The following is a 22,322-nucleotide window of genomic DNA, read 5'->3' on the forward strand; positions in this document are numbered from 1 at the left end:
GGTTGACTCAGTCTTCCATCCTTCTGAGGTGGGTAAAATGAGGACCCAAATTGTTGGGGGCTAAAATATGCTGACTCTGTAAAACGCTTAGAGAGGGCTGTAAAGCACTTTGAAGCGGTATATAAGTTTAAGTGCTATTGCTATTGCTATCTCTGTCCAGAAGGGTATAGGTAACACTGAACAAACTGCTGGATATGAGTCTGAAGACACAAGAAAAAGAAAGAAATCAACATGCATCACTATTGCCATGGAATATTCCTGAACTGGTGTTATCTTTGATTACATTCTACTTGTTTTCTGCCATACTGTTCTAGATCTCTCTTTAACTTTTCATCTGTATGTCTTCAGTAAATCTAGGACTCCCCTCCTCCCAGAAACACAAACACATATTTCATTGATCAAGGAAAGGGCATTTGGACATCTCATCGAATACTCTGGTTGATTCTGATTTTGAGAGAACAATAGTGTGTTCAGTAAGACTGCTTATCTAATTATTGGGAAAATACCCCAGTGCCCTGAGGATCCATTATGTACTTGTGACAGACCACCAAGTGACGTGACAATATGATTATGTGCAGGAAAATAGATGACAGATCTTACACCTGCAGATTATATAACCACTGCCAGAGATTTCCAGGGATAAGCTCATAGTTGCCATGTGGATCATGAAAGCCCAAACCCAATCTGAACCCACACCCAAGACACGGAGATTAAAGTCACATAGCTCTATAATGCTATCATTTAGCTTTTATAACTAAGAGCTCATTTAAAAAACCATTATGTCTTTCTTACAATCGGCTGTTACAGTGTCTCGAATGCAGATTTCATTGCAATTCAGTATCCCATTCCTTTTCCCTTCCATATTTGTATACAGATCTGGTATTAACTAACAGCAGCTGGAGGCTGAGGCAGAAAACAACTCAAGTCACCAAGATGCAGGAAAGAGGGACAAAAAGCTGGAGACAACACCAATTTGAAGGCCTTTGTTCTCCAGCAACAATCAATCCAATGCCTCCCATCATGCTGCCCACTGATAGTCTCTGGAAATTTGCTTCCCTACCTTTATGATCCGTAATGCTCCATAGCTTCAGCTAGAGTGTTCCAAAATGAGTAACACATTAAGCAAGCTAAACAGTCACACAATAATTGAAGCAAGGGAAGCAGCATCTGGAATTCAGCTGTTCAACACACCTATCACATGTCAATTGGCCACCCACAATACTTCAGCAATACCTGATCCACTTAACTTCATCCCAGTATTATGGGCGAATGGTTCTTTTCTTCATGCTCTCAGAGAGTGCAGCAAAGCATTATGGGATGGTATATAAGTCTAAGTGCTATTGCTGTTGTGCCTGCAATATAATCGTATTTACTCGTATGGCCTTCCTAAGCAGCTATCTATAAATTTAACAAGATTTACATTTCTTCCACTATAAATATAGTACATGAGTGTTCACAATAATTTAAAAATCATAAAACAAACCCATAAATAAATGAATAACAAGAGACGCATATAGAAGTAAAAACAGTAAAAAGACAGGTTCTATAGTTAAAAGCAACTTAAAAACAAAGGGTCAAACTAACAAAATTCCTCAACTTGGCCCGGCAAATATTTGAAAGAATATGGACCTCTCAAACAGAAACGGAAAAAGAAACCTCTCAAATAGGACTTCCTTGATCTAGGCTTGATCACAGAGAATCAGTCATGCTCTGGTGACATTGGCAAAAACTCACTGTACATGATCAGAAACTAGCAGCTCATAATTGATAAACATTCTGTAGATTTCTGAGTCCAAGTTATGTACAATTTTAGCGGTAAATGTTCTTTGAATAAATATATTTAACCTGCTTTGAAAGTGGACACTTTAAATTATAAAATAAATTGATAATGGGATTGATAATGTTCATAATGCGGTGAAGCTCTACATTCCTTTTAATGTGGTCTTTTCAGTGTTTGAATGTTTTATGTTAAGATTATTCATGAACTGTGGATTCAAATCAAATCAAATACTAGTTACACTTATTCATTATGGCATGCAATATCTTACATATTTATTTTATTTGCCAGCTCGAAATTATCCTTGGGTACTTAAGAACAAACGTCCAGAAAAGCTTCGAGATACACTTAAGGAGCTAGAGGTATTTTTCAGAAAGATTCAAGCATAATAACAATTAATCCATGTTTTCAAATGTCTTTCAACACCTTTAATTTTCCAAAAGATCATCTCCTTCTGGTGATAAATTGGCTTTTGTATGGTGGGATATCCAAAACAGTTGCATCTTTGTTTTAGATGTCAGGCAATCTTTCCTCTTTGAAAAACAAAAGAACTTTAACCACACGTGAAATGTCTACAGTCATCTATTCACTGTCTACTTTCTATTTTCCTCCAGGAACTGATGCAAAATAGTCAGTGTGTACTGAGTAAATGGAAGAGCAAAGATGTCTGTCAGGTAAATGTTTTGACATGGTTTTGTAATGTTCAATCAACAGCACTGAACAATTGTTAAAGAGACTAATCTTAGGTTAACTTATAGAAAAACACACTGTTTGTTTAAGATAATTTCTGGATGGACATATTCACTTGAAGAACAAAACCAATATAATACTCAGTTGAATGCCTTGACAAAAGTGTCTCTTCAAATTGGAATCAATCATGAAAAATACATAATTCTTTCAATTAAAACAAGCTATTTAGAAAAATAGGCTGCAATCCTCCATACACTCACACAACATAGAAGTTCATCTGAAATTGGCAGGACTTATTTCTAAATATGCAAGGGTAGAATCACCCCATCACCAGCTTCAAACTGGATTATCAGAGTTAGGAGCATAATTTAATGTTTATACTTGACGTGTTTGTTTCTATGACACCTCCAAACTCTGTAGAATGTGTATTTTGTATTTCTGTAAATATTCACATAATATATAGAGAAAGCATCTGCTTACATCTTGTTAGCGGCATGGAAAGTGGGAACAGGTTGGCATCATAAAGTGTGTATTCCAGCAATCTAATCAACAGCTTTTTCCTGAAATACGTTAAAAACTACTTCTGCGTTTTTATTCTTGATATTTTTAACAGGCATATACTTGTATGACTTAATTAATTGAATTTTATTAATATATGCTAATAATTAGTCATTGTATCGGTGTAAGAATTTAATTGTCTTGTAATTATAGCTATACTTTATAATGATAAAGTTATTAAGCTGGATAATAGTTTGTCTTGCCATGTATTGTAATTTGAATATCCTTAGCTATTAACTAAGCTATTAACTATTAAAGACAAAATTTTGATATCTGATAATGATGCTTTATATTGCAGTTTTCTGCATTGTTACTTGAGAATAAACTTCACTGAGACCAATGAAACATATTTCTCCATAAACAAATGCAGGATTTTACTTTTAAAAGCATATGTACTTCTAGGTTTTGTTAGGGAACAATGTAAAATTAACTTAGATTGAAGTAATGTGCCTCCTTAACTAAAGAACTGAAAGGTAACCAGGCGATTATTTTTTTCATTAGATTGTTTTTTACATGGATCAAAAAATGTACATTGAGCCTGATTTCTGTTCTCAAAAAACTGGTAGGAAGCATTCTGAAACTGTAATTAATAAACATATATTATAGGTTTCCTCATGAATTAAATCAGCATGATATATTAAAAGGAAATCCTGCTTCACAGTCTTAACAGTATCACATTGATAGAAGTGATCTGTTCTGAAATTGAATACCTAAATACTTAAAATGGAAAACCTGCTTAGCAGCATTACCATTGATAGCCCAGTTATACAATTTCCGGGCTCTAGAGAACACCAGTACTTTGGATTTGTCATAATTAATGGACAAGTGGTTCTCAGCACAGTAAGACCCAAATGCAGAAAGTAATCTTTTCAGACCTGGCCTTGACAATGAAAGGAGGGCCGCATCGTCAGCATAAAGGAGAAGCGGGATCTTCGTAGTTGACAGCTTTGGGGCTTGGGACTCAATACGTCCAATGTGAAAGGCCAAGTCAGATAAGAATAAATTAAACAAAAGAGGAGCCAGAACACAACCTTGCCTTACTCCGTTCTTAACCGGGATAGGATTTGAAAGTTCTCCCTGCAAACCACACCTAACCTGACTAGAGGTCTGGTTGTACAAGGATCTAATTAGGAACAGAAGACGTCTATCAATAGAACTTTTGAACAGTTTTGACAACAACAGTCCCCTAGGGACTGAGTCAGACGCTGACTTTAGGTCAATAAAAGCAGTAAAATGTTTGCTACCTGGTATGGTAGTATATTTATCGACCAGGTGCGCTAGGACAAAGCAGTGGTCCAGTGTGGCACAACCCGCTTTAAAACCAATCTGTTCAGCACCAATAATATTAGACTCCTCAACCCAAGTGAGGACTCTACGTTGGAGATATTTAGCATACAGTTTTCCAATGATGGAGAGCAGGCTTATAGGGCGATAGTCAGCTGGGTTGTTCCTATTTCCTCGTTTAAAAACTGGAACAATAATTGCTAAGCTCCAGGAGGTAGGGATCCTGCCAGAAGTATTGATATGCGTAAAGAGTCTTGCTAAGAGAGGAATCCACCACTCGGGATTGGATTTTAGCAAATCGGGGTATAGCATCAGGGCCAGGGGCTTTGACTGACTTGAGTTAAGAGATAAGCTCGGTAATCTCAGCATGAGTCACGGGTTGCCAGTCAGGAACTGCAGGAGGCAGCTGTGGCCCAAGCACGGTCGAACTTGTTGACGCCTGGAAAATTGCCAAGAAATGGTTTTCCCAATCTCTGTTGGAAATACAGCAGAGGGGGAGTTCTTGATGACTTGGCAAGGAGCTGGCAATAATTTGCCAAAATAATTGAGTGTTCTGCTGAATGGAGAGGAGAAGTAGATCCCACTTCTCTCTCTTTAGCTTTCTTTTTCTTAGCAATTAGTCCTTTATACTCCTGCTTCAAGCGATAGTAGTCCTCTGGTGGGCATTTATCCCCTCAATTACGATAGACCAGCTAAACCTGATTAATTTGGTTCCTGAGCATCAGACACTCTTTGTCAAACCAAGAATTACTTCTTGAATGATATGGACCACTCGGCCTACAGACGGGTCCTAGGTCCCTTTGAACACTATTAATTAGTGATTCAAAGGCCGAGATTGTCCCTGGGCCACTACTTGTTAGGGCTTGATTGTATAGGCTGAGACACTCCGGAGATGATAAAAAGGAGTGGAACTTTCTTTCAGTATTAGAAGACCATTTTATCCTCCTTGTATACGAGGCCACATAGGGATCTAATATCTGGGGACCCCTAGGGAGATGTATATTTGTGGAAAGCCCAGTGATTGTAACCAGGGGGTAGTGGTTGCTCTCCATAAGGCAGTCCACACAGAAAGCACGGACTGCCTTTCTAAGAAGCTGGGATACCAGCACAAAATCAATAACACTACTCCCACGTGAGGAACTAAAAGTAAACTCACCAGCTAGATCACCTAGGGTACTCCCATTAAGAATTATCTTATTGTGTTGGACTTCTAAAAGGGCTAACTGAATGCCAGCAAAATTTGTTAATTCATCCTTAGAATGTCTGGCTGAAATCAGGTGTCCTATGACCTGGAGGGTTTCTTGGGAGTAGAGTGCCTCAATCGATGGGGGAACTTGGACTCCCAATCAGGCATTAAAGTCGCCCCCCCATAAGGATGTACAGTGCTTGGAATTTAGTTTCCATACAAGTAATGTAATTCTCCAGCACGCCCCATTGAGCCTTAGTATCAGCTTGCCTCATTGTCGGGGGAACATAAATGTTGAACACTAACAGTAGTAGTAGCCCTGGATCTTCAAATTTACGAATTAGAGATTCTGGAGAGAGCGCCAAGGGAACTTTCGTTGGTAAATCAGTATAGATTCCCTGGAGTCCAAGGAAATCCTTATCAGGTAGTGAAAGACTCCAGAGCTTGGATTTGACTGCATCCAGACGCTTTATGATTTGGGCCCTTTCTTATTGTGGAAGCGCACAAAAGGAGTCGAAGAGCTGTGTCTTCTCCTGGTTCCACAAATTGTCTTGACATAAGTCAGTCTCATAAATAGATGGAATCCCAGAGGCACTGACCTGTGTCTTATTTACTAAGGAACCTTGGGTGCCCAGGGCTGGTGTTGCTTCCTTTGGGGCCATTACTTCCCAGCTGATCAAATCAAGGGAAGCTTCCTGGTAAGATGTTACTCGCTGCGGTGGGGTTAATTTGGCCGGTTGTAGGAGGAACAGTCAGGTTACCATCTGAGAGGATGCCAACTGGAGGTTTTGCGGGAATAGGTGTATAATTAGTACATCATGTAGTATCCAAGATGGCATTCAAGGTTGGCACATAAATATGTGCTGCTGAGGATCTTTTGGGGGCAATAAATCTCCTGCCACTCACAAATTGTCGATTACTCAAGAGTGGCTTAATTGACATATCTTTGAAGACTCTTCTTGGCAAAATGCCGAAGGATCTTAACAGGGATCCTCTTCTGAAAAATAGTTTTGGGGTGTTGGAGTTGTCAAAACTGAGTAGCACTCTAGTGCAGTATTCAGGAGAGGGTAAAAGTTCAATCTTCTTCAAATCATCAGCTTTTAGCCCCAATAACTGTAATATATGGCCCCTCGTCAGCTGTGTTGAACTCCAGTGAGGTAAGTTGCCATTAATGGGATTAATGATGCGGACCACCTATTTTTTTTTTTTAAGAACAAGTTTTATTGATTTTTAAAGACAAACAAAACATAACACATAGAGGTATAAAACCTCCTTTCTAAGAATTACTTATAAATTTCAACAAGACAAATAAAGCATTATTTTTTAAAACATGGTTCCACATTATCACACTTAAAGCAAAACATTGGAGAGAAAAAAACCTCCTTAGTTATCATTTATACATATCTTTTCCCAATTTCTCTCCCTTTAATTTCATTTCTCCAAGATTTTATTAATTTAGAATCAAACATAGATAATCCACACACTAAACATAAAACATAAAACTTCTTTTGAAAAGTGACTTGGCCCCAGATTACATCTTTTTTGACAGACCTAAATCAAATTCATGCCCACCTTATATACCCTTCATATCTTATTAACCATTTTGTATTTTCTATATAACTTCTCCCATCTTTTCACTCTCTTAATTATATTTTATTTATTTCATCTTATTTCAAAGTCATTATACTTATGTCTTTTGTCCGTTCTTTACCAAACATCTATGTATCTCTTCCCTTTAACAAAAAATTTCCCCTGTAATCGCTTTTGAAGTATGACGCCTTCTCCTAAAATAAAGCTTAAAATAATACATAATTTCCATCCTGATTCTGCTTAGTACCTTCTACATATTAAATCTTAAAATAAAAAAATAGTAAACTTATAGTATAATTAAATATATAATTTCTATTCTAATTCTAATTCTGATAAGTACATTGTTTTAGAATAGAAAAAATAAAATACTAAAGTTATAATAATATTAAAACACTAACAAATTAAACTTTAACTAAGCATTAATCATTTAACAAGCTTCCTAATATTTAATCAAATATCAACATCCATCATTATTAAACATTAATATTTCATTAAATATTCCAATAAACTGTTCCAAATACAAATACTACAATACTATCTTATGCACTCTTGCAGAATCTTCTTTAATTATAAGCTATCTATCATCCTTCATCTCTAAAAAAAAACATTTTTTAAAAAAATCTTGTCCTAACCCGTGGCTTTTTTTTTCTTTTTCCCTCCCTTTCTTCTCCAATCTGGTCTTTTTGCCCCCTCCTCTCCTCTCCCCCTTTTTAAGTTTCCCTCTCTGTTGTAATTCTCTTTTCAATTGCTTTCTAACATTGTACCTTCTTTTCACCCTATTTTTCTTTTTCTTGGTTGTTTTATTAAATCTTAAATTCTCCTTTTCCCTTCCTCCCTTCCCATTTTCTTTCTTAATCAAACTTTTTAGTCCATTAAAGATGGCTTCTTCTTTTTCTTCTTCTTCTTCTCCTTCTCCTTCCTCCAGCGTTTGCTGGTACATAGAAACCGCCATTTCTAAAAAATGGAAGGCAGCTCCCAAAGAATCCTTGCCACTTTGTTGTCTTTCTTTTAATTTTTCATATTCCATTTTCAGTTCATCAACCCGTGGTACCATTATAGGTTTTTTTTTTAAAAAAACAACAACAACAACCCAAATGCTTTCAATCTTGAAGTAGTTTCCAAATGTCAGAGTTATCAAACAATCCAAACAAACAAAACTTTTTTCCTCTTCTTCTCTTTACAGTTTTTTCTCCAGAGACAAAATCCCAGATATATTTTAAAAGCCGTACTACCATTAATTAATGGTCTTGTAATCTTCAAGGCGTCTCCTCCAGCAAAGTTTAAAAAAAAATTTTTTTTTTAGTCCTCCCCTTCCCACTTATAACAAAGAGCTTATTTTTACCTTTAGAGAGCAAGTTTTTCTATGCTCCTTTGCTTTCTCCGTAGGGAGGGGGAGTGAACTTTCCTTCAGCACTTTCGCCGATGTAACAGATTCTTTTGGAAACAAATGAATCAATCCAAAGTCAGGTTTCCAGGGTGTTTTAAAAGTAACATAATGTCGTGGTTTAGCCAAGAAAACTTCTCCTTCTAAGACTTCCTCCTGCGCAAACTTGTCCGGTTGAAGAATCCTTTATGGCTGCCATGGAGACAGCCGCTCATCCGTCTCGGGAAAAAGGAGTCTAGCCGGCTGGGGAAGGGGGGTGCGATGTTCCCAGACCCCTGCCTGGATCTCCTCTGTCTTCCGCTGCCCCTTCAGGGCAGCGACAACCCCCAAATCCAGTTGGATCGGGGGTACCTTGACGGCGAGCGCAGCAGGGACCCGCAGAGAAGCGGATTCCTGCCGCTGCCGAAGCCTTACAACCGGAAGTGACCGAGGACCACCTATTTTGATTGTAAGACCAGGTGACTGTTTGCGTCAAAAGATGTAAAGTTCGAACTGTTGGTAGGATTACATTGGCCAGTGCTTTTGCTGAGGCTTGGCAGGGAGAACCCTGCTGTCGCATCAGGCTGCCGAGCTGTCAACCCAGGGCTCCCGCTGGTAGTCCAGGAAACTAAGTAGTTTAAAGTACTTAATATTTTATCCAGCTGGAGCTGAATGCTCGCTGTAGTTTCTGCAACTAAGAAATATTGCTGAGCCAAAAGTTCTGTAAGGGTGCGCTCATTTAAGGATTGGTTGGGGGCCGTAGTTTTAGATAAGCCTTTGTTCCCAACTCGGGGGGACAACGCCCTTAACCATTGGAAGATCGTGACAACCTGCAGCAGCCAGACAAAAGGGAGCAGGAGCTTTCAAACCAAGAGGCTGAGCTAAAACAAAGTCCTCAATCTTGGATTGCTTCAGAGAAGGTTGAGGAACCAGGTCAATGAGAGATCTGCTCCTTTTCCTTGTCTTCATTATATTAAGTAGCACAATAGAGGGGGAGCTGTGTAATATAGCATAGAGTCTAGTCACTGAAACAAGTCCTAAATCCAGAGGAAAAGGAATCGGGAGTCGAGAAGAAATGAGTCCTAGTGCAAATGTAAATGGTAGTTGTAAATTTTATTTATTTATTAGATTTTTATCCCACCTTTATTATTTATAAGTAATTCAAGGCAATAAACATACATAATACTTCTCCTCTGTCAATCTCCTTGGTTCTGGTTTTTGTATAGTATTAAAATTTTAATTGCTTTTCTATTTGTCTTTTTATGTTTACTAAGCTACCTATAGTAGGGTTGCCCTGTCAGGGAGATGGGCAGCATAGAAATATATTACAAAATTTCCCTACACAAACAACCCTGGGAGATGGGCTAAGAGGAAGTGATTAGCCCAAAATTACCCAGCTTGACTTTTATGATTAAGGCAGGACTAGAACTCCTGATTTCTAGGCCAGCATTTTAATCACTACATAAAATTGGCTCTGAAGCATACTTTGAAGCATTCTGAAAATTCTGACAGAGATAGATAGATAGATAAGTAGATAGGTAGATAAGTAGATAGGTAGATAGATGGATGCATTTGATGAACTGTATAAGAAGTAAGTTCAGGTCATTCTTGTTTAATAACCATTCGTTCAGTGACCATTCAAGTTTACAACATCCCTGAATGGTTGTTATGACTGAACTTTGCACTTATGGTCTGTGCAGTGCCCCACAGTCAATTTGCAAATTTCCCTGCTGCTGGCAACCAAAGTAAACGGAGAAGCTGGCAGGAAGACAAAAGTCACGGTTGTATGAGGTCTTTGCTTAACAATTCACCCAGTCCTTGATTAATGATGGCAACTGGGTTTGCCGGAACTGCCATTGTTTATTCTGCAGTCCTATTTTGCGTTCTTTTACTACATCACTAAATGACAGTTTACTGTCCCATTTAGTGTTATTGGACAAGAACTACACATGCGTTTGTACAAATTGTACTTTGTAACAATTGTTCAGTATTCATTTTCATCCCAAACTTATTTAATGTTTTTAAACATACATATTTTTTACCTGGCGCTATTTTTCCTTCTTGGCATCACTACTTTCTTTTCATTTGGAACACATAGATACAGATTATTAAATAGTTTGGTCATACTGGCTTGAGTCTGTGGTGCCTTTTTATTACTCAATTGTGTTTTCACTAGGCAGCTACCTGGAGAAAGATTTCAAACTTAAATGGCATACTTCTATTAATTATAGTGTATGCGAATTAAGGGAAGTACTTCAGTAGCATTTTTACACGTTTATATTATAATTCCTTTATTTGCTTTTCTTTGATTATTAATAATCTCTTACTTCACTTGACACATTTCAGTCGTTGAATTATATGACCTTTAAAATATAAATTTAATATGAAACTTAACAATTTGTGTTAATAAGTTACAACTATTATTTTTTCCTGTCTCTTTGGATTCAGCTTCTCTTCCCTTCAGGTATACTGGTGTCTCTAAACCTTTCTGGACCACAGCTGGAACAAGTGGTGATTGACAGAACCCTGATGGGAAAGTTCATCTCTAACACTATCAGTGATGGTAATTGTACCTATGTGCATGCAATTCAGCTGCCTACATTTAAAGCGGAAGAGGAGAAATAGTATGTCAACAGGTAGACCAATTATTACCACTGGGGACTTGCAAACATTGGAAGTAATTGCATGAAATTCTACAGCTACTACCCTCAGGACAAAACCACTTTAGGAAAAAAACATTTTTTATCAGCTGTTATATTCATTAAAAAAACCCTCAGGACAGCATGTAATTTCTCTCCAAAGCATTAAAGTTTTAGCACAAGTAACTTGTCCTATATGAGTGCATTATATTTTAGTAGGCTTGGTCACAGAGAATATTCAGCCATATTATACAACATGTATTAAATAAATATCGTAGATTGAATTCAAGTCTACAGTCAAAGCAATTTTTCTAGTAAAGAGCAATGGCTCTTTTCCATTTGTGATCTGTTGACAATGACTCACAAAATGTGATTTTTAAAAAAAAACAGTTAGATGAAGATGTTTAACAGTGACTTTTAGATTTAAGGCAAACTTCCACTATTGTATTAGGTCAGGATACTTAAGGACATAATTCCAAAGACAAATAAGTTACTTGTATCACCTTTATCAACTTCCTTTAATTTCTTAAAAGAGCTTTAACTGATTCCTCCAAAGCTTCTAATTGTTTTTTTCAATTCCAACAAGAAACAATGACATCAAGACTAAATAAATAGCATGTTCTAGAATATATGTATTTGCAAGAATTCACAGGAAAATGATCAAAACTAGTTGGTTGAAACTAAGATATTATGAAAGGTCTAGCATACTGTGAAAAAAGGATTCATCTGCTCATTTTGAGTTGATTATATTCTGTAATGAAATATTTTCACGGTAAAAAATATTCCAACCAATAATATTTTTATAAGTACAATAAATTTCAATATTTATCAGTATTTCACTAGGTCAGGTAATTCATCTCATCTTGAATTTAGTCTTGGAGTTATATTCATCTTGATTCCATTTTCCTAGCCAATACCGTATAATTTTGAACTTTTTTTTACATTTTCTTTCATTTGTCTTAGTATAGGAGAGATATTTGCAGAGCTTCAAAGAATCTTTATACCACAATAAATGAATTAACCTAAAACATTAATCCCTATATGTTTTATCACCCAGAAGCATCAACTCTGATTTCTTTTGATTTGGGGAATAACCAGACAGTCTATCAAGCGTACATATTAATGAAATGAGATTAGAAATTATGTTCAGCATTGATATAAAACATAATAATTACTTATAGAAAAATCTTACGCCTACAAGGAAAAAGTTCTAAAGTCAGATTAAATGGCATTTCTGATATGATATAAATTTAATCAAGATAGGGCATACCATAATAATAATAATAATAATAATAATAATAATAATAATAATAATATGATTGAGAGATTAAATAAACCTGTTGAAAGTAAAGTAAGCCAATATAGTTAGAACCTGCTTGAAAGTTTACAAGCACCCATATTAAAATATTTTTTCTGTCCAAACAAATTATAGCTGCTGGATCCTATCTGTTTTGATTTAAGGTTAATTGAACATTAATTCAAAATCTAATATCAGAATCTTGCAGCCTTATATAAATGCAGTGTGAATAGAACAGTTAGAGGAACAAATTGGAATCTAAGGATCAAATTCTCCAAATTAATCTGTTAAAATATATTGGTCTTAAACTAAGGTGGAGATTAAAAAAGAAAGAAATAAAAGAGTAGGAGGAGATTAAAAAAACAGGCAAAAATGTAGGTGCTTAATTAGGACCTAGAAATTAGAGGAAAAAAACCTAGAAGTATGCACATAAGTAGGCAATAAAATACAACATGGTAACGTACCGATTTTTCCTGAAAACAACCTAAGGAACTTGAGGAGGTATTTTCATGAGTATAAAATTAGCTGTCTTCTCATTTTCAAACAAAAATGACTGACAATGTAATGAAATAATGAAGTTTATTCTCTTGAACTGTATTTTTATCATATTAAACTTTTGTCTACATTGTTGGACTTTTTTAGTATAATCTGGGATAAATATAATGCAATTCTTCATAGATCATGGCTTTGGAATATGTTATTTTTGACAGCTAATTTTGAGAACTGCACAGTACATGTCCATAATCTATTCTTTCTATATGGACTAACTTCTGCAAGCTCTGTCAAGGGTTTGATCCTCATCTACTGACTAGCAACGTGGATATTATTGGGTAGGGTTTTAATTTTATTGTTTTAGGATTCAGTTTCAAGAGTGATATTTGTTGTGTTCTCACTGACGGGAAACAGAAAAAAAAGGTGTATCAAAAGGAGAAGCTGGAAGCCCTTTCAATATTTAGCTGATAATCTCCTGGAAAAGGCTATTACTATTCCCATAAAAAGAATTGGTTGGCCTTTTGCTGCTTGTTCTTGCATTCTAATTAAATATAAATTATGTCAACCAAACCTAGATTTAAGAAACATTATTTTCTTTCTGTTTTTCAGTAAATCAGTTCCAACTTTCTACCATCTTCTAATTTAAACATTGTATATTCAGCCTCATTGGTATCACTAATAATTCTGCATAAATCTTTTCAAAGAGGTGCATGCCCGTACACGTGGAGACAGCCAGAAGCAGCTTCTGAAACAGTCAGTTTGAAGAGATGCTTCATTTTGGATGTTTCCAAAACATAACCTTTAAACGACTTCCACAGCCCTAATCTTTAATGGCTTTCAAATAATAGTCATGACAACTTTTTTAAAAAAAAATTTGTCATGACTATAGTTTTTACTAAGAGATTGGACAATCATTTGTCCAGAAAGGTATAGGGTCTCCTGCTTGGGCAGAGGATGGGATTAGAAGACTTCTAAGATGCCTTTGAACATTTACTGTTATTCTTGGTAGTTGATGAAATTATTGCCATAATAGGGAAAGATGGTGGTGGAACATAACTTGGGTACTACCCAAACAAACAATAAATGAGTTCTCTCAAATATTTAGAACAGAAAATAATCTACTTGTTTCTAATTCTCCCAGCTTCAATTAAAGTAATAATTAAAAGGATATCACTGTATAAATACTACATGGGATGTCAGAATGTTGATCTCTGTCTAACAACAGTGCCATCTTGACTGAAAGTCAGAGAGCTTTTCTGTTGAGATACAATTTTCAGAGGATTCCAATCTTGGATGTTGCATGAGGAAAAGTGCACACTTGCGCAACCAGTTGACTTGGGAATTCCAAATAGCAAGCACAGGAAAATATGCTAAAATGCTAGTTTGATTACTTAAAATTTACAGAAGTCTTGGATTAATTTGTTCTAAGTGATAAGCTTTCTCTGCAATATGGCTCAGTAAATGTTTTACTTGGGAAAAGGTAGTTTGCATTCTCTGGTTATTGAGGTGAATATTTTACTGTTATATCCCAATGAAAATAAATGGTAAGGGATTGAACTAAGTTGATTCAGAGAAACTCAATTTGATACATGTTTCTAGAATAAACATGTCTTAAAAACAGTTGTATAACAGAAATATCACTTATCATTTACTTTTAACTGTTCCTCCTAATTTACACTTTCTGCTTTTTTTAGATTTTACCGTGCATTATTATATAATGCAGAGCTACTGGAGAAACTAAAAGAAATTAGAATCCACTAATGATTGAATAAACAAGCTATTACCCTTAGATAGAAGAAAATGATACAATATTTTGTTAGTTAATTGCTAATGTATATCAAAATAAATAAAATAACAGTAAAAAGACTCAGACACTGTTAATTTACATATGAAATCTCTGTTCAAACTAATTTCTAAATCCATTCACCATTTTCAATAATCACATAAAAGGCAAAACTACATGGCGCAGGTAGTTCTATATGCATTCTCCCTCTGCTCTGAGGACTTTTAATCACATAACAGGTGGCTTAAGATTAAAAATGTGGTTTCTCCCCCTCCCCAACTGATCTTTTTCCCATGGCAGTTAAAAGAAAGGTCACCATGTTATTGTTTGTGAGAGAAATGCAGGTGTGGAGGGCATTTTTAATAGACAAATGGCTGCAAAGAAAAGGATTCCTTGACCATCTTTTCTGTCCTACCATATATCCTTTATTCCACCTGAAGTCATTTGCAATCTTTTTGTATGAAAAAAGGAACCTCCTGGAGAGGGAGGTCACATAATTACATAAAATGAAAATTCTCCTTAGTTAAAGAAATAATGGACTTACAGGAAGAAGCAAACTATTATTTCAGTTTTACAGATTTGAAAGGATTTAAATATATTTATTCAGTAAGTTGCAGCATCTAGCTGACTTTGCCCAGTTTGGCCAAATTTAAACAGAGTTGGTTCTAGTTACAATTTTTATGGGAGACCACCAGAAAATACAAATATATTGCAAATTTTAATCCCAAGAAAAGGCAAAGGCAGTCCACTGCCTTATGATGTAAAGAAAACTGATATGAATAGGTAGTGTGGTAACTAGAGTAAATAGACTTCGGAACTTGTACACAAAACTAGGTAAAAATACTTCAATAGGGATTTTATTCAGAATTTAAATAAAAATGAGAAAGTATGGTAATGTAATAAATTTAGAATTCACAGAAATAATATTTTAAAATGATATTTTGAACTGATAGTTGTCTATACTTCGCATTATTGTAAGACTAGGCAGCTTTTATTAACAAAGGTCTGCATTTAAATGAATAATTTTAATTATTACTGAGGTCTAAACATTCAGCTTGAATAGCACGGTGCTAAAAAAAAGATGCTGAAAATTTATTGTTTTACTTTAAATCAGCATAGCTATAACATATAAAAACATAATTCAAAATAACCTCAAGACAGTAAGAATCCTATAAAGGCAACTGTAATAAACATCAAAATCAATATACAATAAACTCCAAACTACTACCATAGAGACTTTGACTAAGATATTGCTCTTAAAACTATTTCATCTTTGAAATAAAAACATTCATTGTAATGCTTCCAGTATACCGAGATTTACTTAGCTAATTGCAATGAAAAAGCCTAAGTGGAAAATAAAGACAATAATAAAATGAAATAAGGAATTAGGATATTAGAGTATCAGGAGTTACAGTAGTGACAAATGCTAAATGTTGGCATCCCTCTACATATTGTATGAAGTTGTGCTTCATACAGCAGAAAGCTCAGCATCTTATAATTTGACTGCTTACAGAAATGAAATTATCAACATAAAAACTAGGAAGTTAATTATTGTATTGGAAAATTTTGGAGCAGAAGATATAATTTCATAGGTTTTGTTGCTTCCAAGCAGTATTAGATGATGTATTCAGTATTTAAAAAACTAAATCTGAATTGGAGTGCCATGATTTCCTGGTTATGGTCAGCATGCCATTTATTAAAGAAAACTATTTTTGTTTTTTAAATAATTTATACTTTTTCATCATGACAATATGGCAATATGTTGCTAGCACTTGTCAAAATCACACTGGGAATATGGGAAAGAACAGTATCATCATCAATAAAAAAAAGATGGATATCATTTAATATAGGAGATTGAACTTTACTTTTAGAAAATGCCAAAACTGTGAAATTGGCATAAAAATTAAATAGGAAAATAAGGATACTATTTGATTCTCTTTAGAATATTTGGTTCTGTTTAAAGTTAGGGTTGCTGCAGAGAGACCTCCTACGACAGCACATTGAATTTGCATATAGATATTCCCATGTGGGCCCCTGATGTGCTGGAGTAGACAGCAACCTCTGGATGTGGCTGCTAGTTTTTGCCACAGCCTCTCTCTGGAGACCAAGTAACAAGCTGCCTTCAGGTCAATGAATATGGCCAGTGGTGGGTTTCAAATAATTCCACCACTGGTTCAGTAAAAATGTGAGTGTATGTGAGTGCACAGCTTCTGCCAATGGCAAGGCTAGACTAAGCAGCTTTTCGGGGCCTGCTCCCCTCCACCTCTGCTCTCTGGAGCAGCGGCTGCTTTTCTCCGCAGTGCTGGGAGAACGTCTTGTGCAATTTAGCAGCTGTGAGCTGCCACTTTCCCTTAAGTCCCATCTGAAAAGCGCTATGGCACAGAGAAGCAGCAGCCATGTTGAATGGTGTTTCTCTCAGCCGCGGCGCTTTCAGAATGGGGCTTAGAGGAAAGTGGCAGCTCACAGCTGCTAAATTGCGCAGGATGCTCTCCCAGCAAGAGCAGCAGCAGAGAGAAGCAGCTGCTGACCCAGAGAGCACATGGAATGTCTCCACAAGCGACCGAGGCTCGGCAAGGGTCAGAAGAAGCAGGTACAAGATCTTCGCTGCAGTGCTTTCCAGATGGGACTTCTTATAGGTAAGAGAACTGTCCAGTCTATTCCCAAACCGCTTCAGTCCTCCTGCACCCACGCTGTCCCCCCCCCCAGCACGGCAGGCTGCAGACCAAATAAATTGCTTCAGCCCAGAGGCCATAGTTTGAGGCCAGAGCGTGGTGGCAGCATGCAGGCAGAGGCCCAGGGCAAGGCCGGAGCAAGGGAATTGTGTGTTTCCTGACCTGGCAAAGAGCAGGTGGCATGCTTACCTTTCATGAGCAGAGGGGGTGAGGCATAGAGGTGAGGCACGAAGATTAGCTGGGCTGTGTGGCGAAGGCAAAATATATAGGGCAGAGCTGGGTGGGGTAAGGAGGTGGTATGTTTTGCCGGTTCTCTGAACTGTGTAGAATCATTACTATTGGTTCAGTAGAACTGGTCTGAACTGGCTGAATGTCACCTCTGAACATGGCACAGAGATTTCCTTGCAGGAAGTTAAAGTATTTCTCTGCCAGATTATGTAAAATGATGCATTGATCTAATGTTGATTACCCAGCCCTAAGGCCAACTTGTCTTTCAGCTATCACCTCCCCTTGTATCATTCATTTAGTTTCTCATTAAGGCCATTTATAATGTCTCCAGAAGGTGCTGAAGACTTGGGGAACGCAGAGCGGGATGGAGCCCATTAAATGGCTTGTGTGATGTTGTCGTTGGGCTGGGGTTACTATATTATTTTATTTATTATATTATTATTCTCTTTTATTAGTTTTATTATTTTATATATGAGGTTTTAATATTCCTGTAAGCCACCTTAAGTCGCCATGTGTGACTACGCAGCAATATAAATTTCCTTAAATAAATAAAGAAATTATAAGCGGATATATTAAAATGCTGTGCTTCAATGATTAGATGGCCTAGAATTGGTATTTGAACATAGATCTTTTTAACATTTATATTTTATTGTGTTTTACTAATCTAGGTGAAATGTTTATATATTGCTAAACCATATATGATATGCCATATGCTAAATAAATAATTCACTTTTGAGGCATTCCAAAAGGTTATCTATCTGGAATCTATTATTAGTTTTTAATTCCTCCTCCTAATATAGTAGAAAACATAGTACCACTAGCTAATTGTGTGAAAAGTTAGCTAAAAGTTACTAAAAGGTTAACACAAATTAAGAAAGCAGAGCTTTTATTTTTTAATGTTAATTTGTTTGGGGAGGGTTATTTTGGGCTCTGGGGATTATTTGGGGGAGGATTATTTTATGAGATCTTTGAAGTAATTTTTTAATTATTTTCCCCTTTTATTATAATAGATGTCTTTATTGTAATTTTGGAAGCCATAATGCAGGAGTAGCTGATACTCATTACAGTGTCATCACCATCCCTCCCCGCCCCCTCTCTCAGCCAAAAACGTTGTATTGGTAGCTTTATAAACTTCAGGTGCCTGCAGAGCTAATTGGTTTCATTCATTTTCATGTATGCTTTTCACTTCACAATTTTTAAAAAATTCACCAAACAAACACCTTACCCCATCCATTTCTATTTCTTAAGGCATAACAACTCCAAGAAATCAGTTAAGCCACAGTAATAACTGCCCTCTCATTTGGTACTTTTTAAATATATTTATGTTTCACTCGAGCATACCAACAATATTTTCACTCATCCAGTGTTAACCACTGCAGAAGAGATTATTATCTGACAGAACTTTAAAAGAAAAGAACCAATAGAAGAGATACTGTAAAATACCCATATCTTTAAAATATATCATAATTTGTTCAATTTTATTACATCTGCTTCCTAGGCTTTACTTACCATTTTCAAAAAGACACAGTAGGAGAAACACTTATATCAGTACATCATAGAAGTCATGCATAGTGCTGAAAATTTATTTTTATCTTCCAATATTCCAGTGGAGATTTCAGCAATTTATTTTGTTATCAGAGATAAGTATTAAAATGTTGTTGTTGTTTTCTTCCAGCTGTGCTTACTGATACTTTTATGATCTTTTCATTTTGGGAACAAAGCAAACTCTGTTTCATTCAACTCTCAAAAAAAGCAAATTCTCCAGACGTAAACAAAAGACTTGAAAAGCTCTCAAACTTCGATTTTAAGGTACAGCCTTTAATGATTTTGCAAGTATGATAATTGTATCATAATTGGAGAAGTGGATGCTAAGAAAAAGATAGGGATTTAGTATAAACTATAAACAAATCTTTTCAGTGATGCTTAAATTGAATTTCATATGGACTGTTATAACTGTCAAGAAAGATAAGCAGGCAGGCAGGCAGGCAGGCATTTCAGTCTACTTTATACTATAAGGTTTTAGAAATAGTTACCAAAGGTAAACTGTAGACAAACTTAGGCCGGATTGTGCTTAATATATGAGAAAGGGGCCACTGTATCAGTGATAAATAATCTCTTATTCAGATTCTGTTGTATATCTGGATCCTGATGAAGGAAGAACATCATGAAGCATTAATCAATCTGCAATAAGGAGCTTAAAAATGATAATATTGTGCAACAAAATGCAGCAAATAGAATGTTTACAAACTTTGCATAGAATATTAAAAGCCAAATTTAGTTGGCAGTACCAGACTAGGTCTTGAAGGTAGTATTGTGCTTGTAAAGCAATGCAAGATACAAGATGGACATAAAGAGGGTTTCTCTAAAGTAGTTTGGACTACAGCTTTCAAAATCCTTTGCCATTGGCAATAGTGATTTATAGTGAAAAGAACTGGATTCATTTTATAATATTGAGATTTGAGACAGAGGCTTTTGAATTAATTAACTTGTTCCATTCTGATATATTCTCAATATATATGAGATAGAAGAAATTCTTCAAATGAAACAAGAAAAGTTTTCATTTTATTTGTTTTCAAAATGAAAAATGGAAATTATTAAAAGACTAGTCTCCACTACATTGTAAGTATGAATATATGCTGCCTTTCATCCCCTATCACTGCCAAAATGTTATTAGATAACAAACATGACAAAATGTTTTGCTAACTACTGTTATTTTTGTCCTATTGCTTTTTTGTTATTTCTCCATTAGATAGATTTTGTATCTACCAGGCTCGTTTTAGTGAATTACACTAAATATCTTGCCAGATTATATTATAGAATTTGTTGGGAATGTTCTCTGCTAGAATGGACACCTAATATATTTTCCAGGCTGCTTCAGTTGAAGGCCTCTTTTCAATACTGAGTTGTGTTTGCAAGATTGATCCAATCTCTAAAACATGGACTTGAGACAGTTCACTGTTCACAAGGAACTGATATGTTGTTTACCTCAAGGTGATGTACACTTTTGTGTGTTTGTTAAGTTTGGACTTTTGGTAACCTTCATCAAATTCTATATATACTTAGCATCATTGCAAAGCAGCTTTGGAATAACTTACTGTAGTAATTTATTTTCCAAATCTATCTTGCATGTGTTTAATTATCCTCTCTTTTGGACCAAAAACATAGTTTACATGAACAGAAAACAGAAAAAAAAACATGGATATTCAAGAAAAAGATTAAATGAGAACTATTACCATAATTGAAATATTTAAAGTTTAATTTTAATAATATTTCTAATAGTTTAATCAGCCTAATATTTATAACTGAAAAAGAATTTCTATTTATATTAATGCTGTAGCTCTATACAATTGTTGTTTTATGGTGGATTGCATTAACTGTAGGAGTACAATGATGTTTTTTTTAATTGTTGATTGTAATGATTGTGTATGCATATATATAATTTTACATACATTTTGTCTTAAAAACATTGGAAACAGTTCATAAATGCAGCACATTAAGACATTGTTTTTAAATAACTAAAATTGTAGGTGTGATCAGCCTTTGTCATAGGTATTCTGAAATATAAACATTAATTTTCAAACATTCAGATACAATTTATTTATTTAACAAAGTAGTGCATAACAAAAAAAAAACCTATACAGTAACATTATCCAAGGCAATCAGCACCAATTAAATCAGCAATAAAACAAACCCTCAAAACACAAACAGCAAGAAGGAAATCGCTAAACTATATGCACTTTTCCAAAAAAGAAGGATTTGCCTTCAGGGTAAAAGAAAAGGAATTTAGGCTTAGACCGTCCATACCTCTCTCCCTGGGAGAATGCAAATGACATGGGTGTGATGCTAGATTATTAGTCTCATGAAGTTGTTCCCGTGTATAGGCATATAATGAACCTCTCCCCTCCAACTGGTGCCCATTGTGTATGCTTACGCAGTAATGTTGGGGTAGAAACTATTCAGAAATCAGCTTGCCTATTGATTTTTTTTATAATACCTTGTCATTCTACATTTTGCATCCTGATCAAAACTCTTTGTTTTCAACCTTGCCAAAAAAGCACAACTTGTCAGTCTAACTCCTAATCAATTCAACAACCTATACTCTAGCTAGATAATCAACTTGTTTCTACTCTAACGTAAACAAGAAGTATTAGCACACCCACCTTCCAAAAATAATTCATTTGCAAACGATTTACTTTACTTCAAATAGAAAAGGAAACAGTCTATTGTAACTGGATCATGAAGAATATTATCCAGTATAGTATACAACTAAAGAAAATAATATAGAGCTGAAAAAGTGCAAAAAAAGGACAAAAATGAAAAAATGTTTGCTTACAAAATTGACAGTAAGAAGGCACCTAATAAATCTGAATAGTAGGAGACTTTAAGATAGAAAAAAAGGAAATATTTCCTTTTATAGTAGATATCTGAACTTTTAATTATGACAAAAACTAACCTAGACAATATCAAACCTGATGAATAATAACATTCAGGTATTGTAATGATTCAGTGAAGTCTGTGAGATTGCCATTAGAAAGATCTAGATTTATCATGTGTCTTTATTACATATTTTTATCTTAAATTTCCTCTAAACAAGAAGAATGAACTATTCATCTCTGTTCATGTGAAAATTTAGTAAGATGTACAAAGATATGTTATCAGAAGAACAAACATATGATGCGAGTTTAAAAAAAGTAATCTTATACTTAGTTACCTGGGAATTAGCCAACAGTTATAATTAAGTAAGAAATAAGTAGAGCTGGTGC

The 22,322-nt window shown here is 35.4% G+C and overlaps 1 protein-coding gene across 2 annotated transcripts in view; it reads left to right on the forward strand.

Moving 5' to 3' along the window:
* Positions 1-22,322, forward strand: part of WDPCP (WD repeat containing planar cell polarity effector) — a 179,850-nt gene that overhangs the window by 36,214 nt on the left and 121,314 nt on the right. For both annotated transcript variants that reach the window (XM_026712893.2, XM_026712894.2), the window contains exons 5-8: positions 2,069-2,139; positions 2,392-2,451; positions 10,897-11,011; positions 19,235-19,368. In XM_026712893.2, the coding sequence (XP_026568678.2) occupies positions 2,069-2,139; positions 2,392-2,451; positions 10,897-11,011; positions 19,235-19,368 (380 nt within the window). The remainder of the gene's footprint in view (positions 1-2,068; positions 2,140-2,391; positions 2,452-10,896; positions 11,012-19,234; positions 19,369-22,322) is intronic.

The sequence above is a fragment of the Pseudonaja textilis genome, chromosome 1 (assembly GCF_049901715.1).
Source record: "Pseudonaja textilis isolate UNSWEBS1 chromosome 1, rPseTex1.2, whole genome shotgun sequence".
Taxonomy (NCBI): Eukaryota; Metazoa; Chordata; class Lepidosauria; order Squamata; family Elapidae; genus Pseudonaja; species Pseudonaja textilis.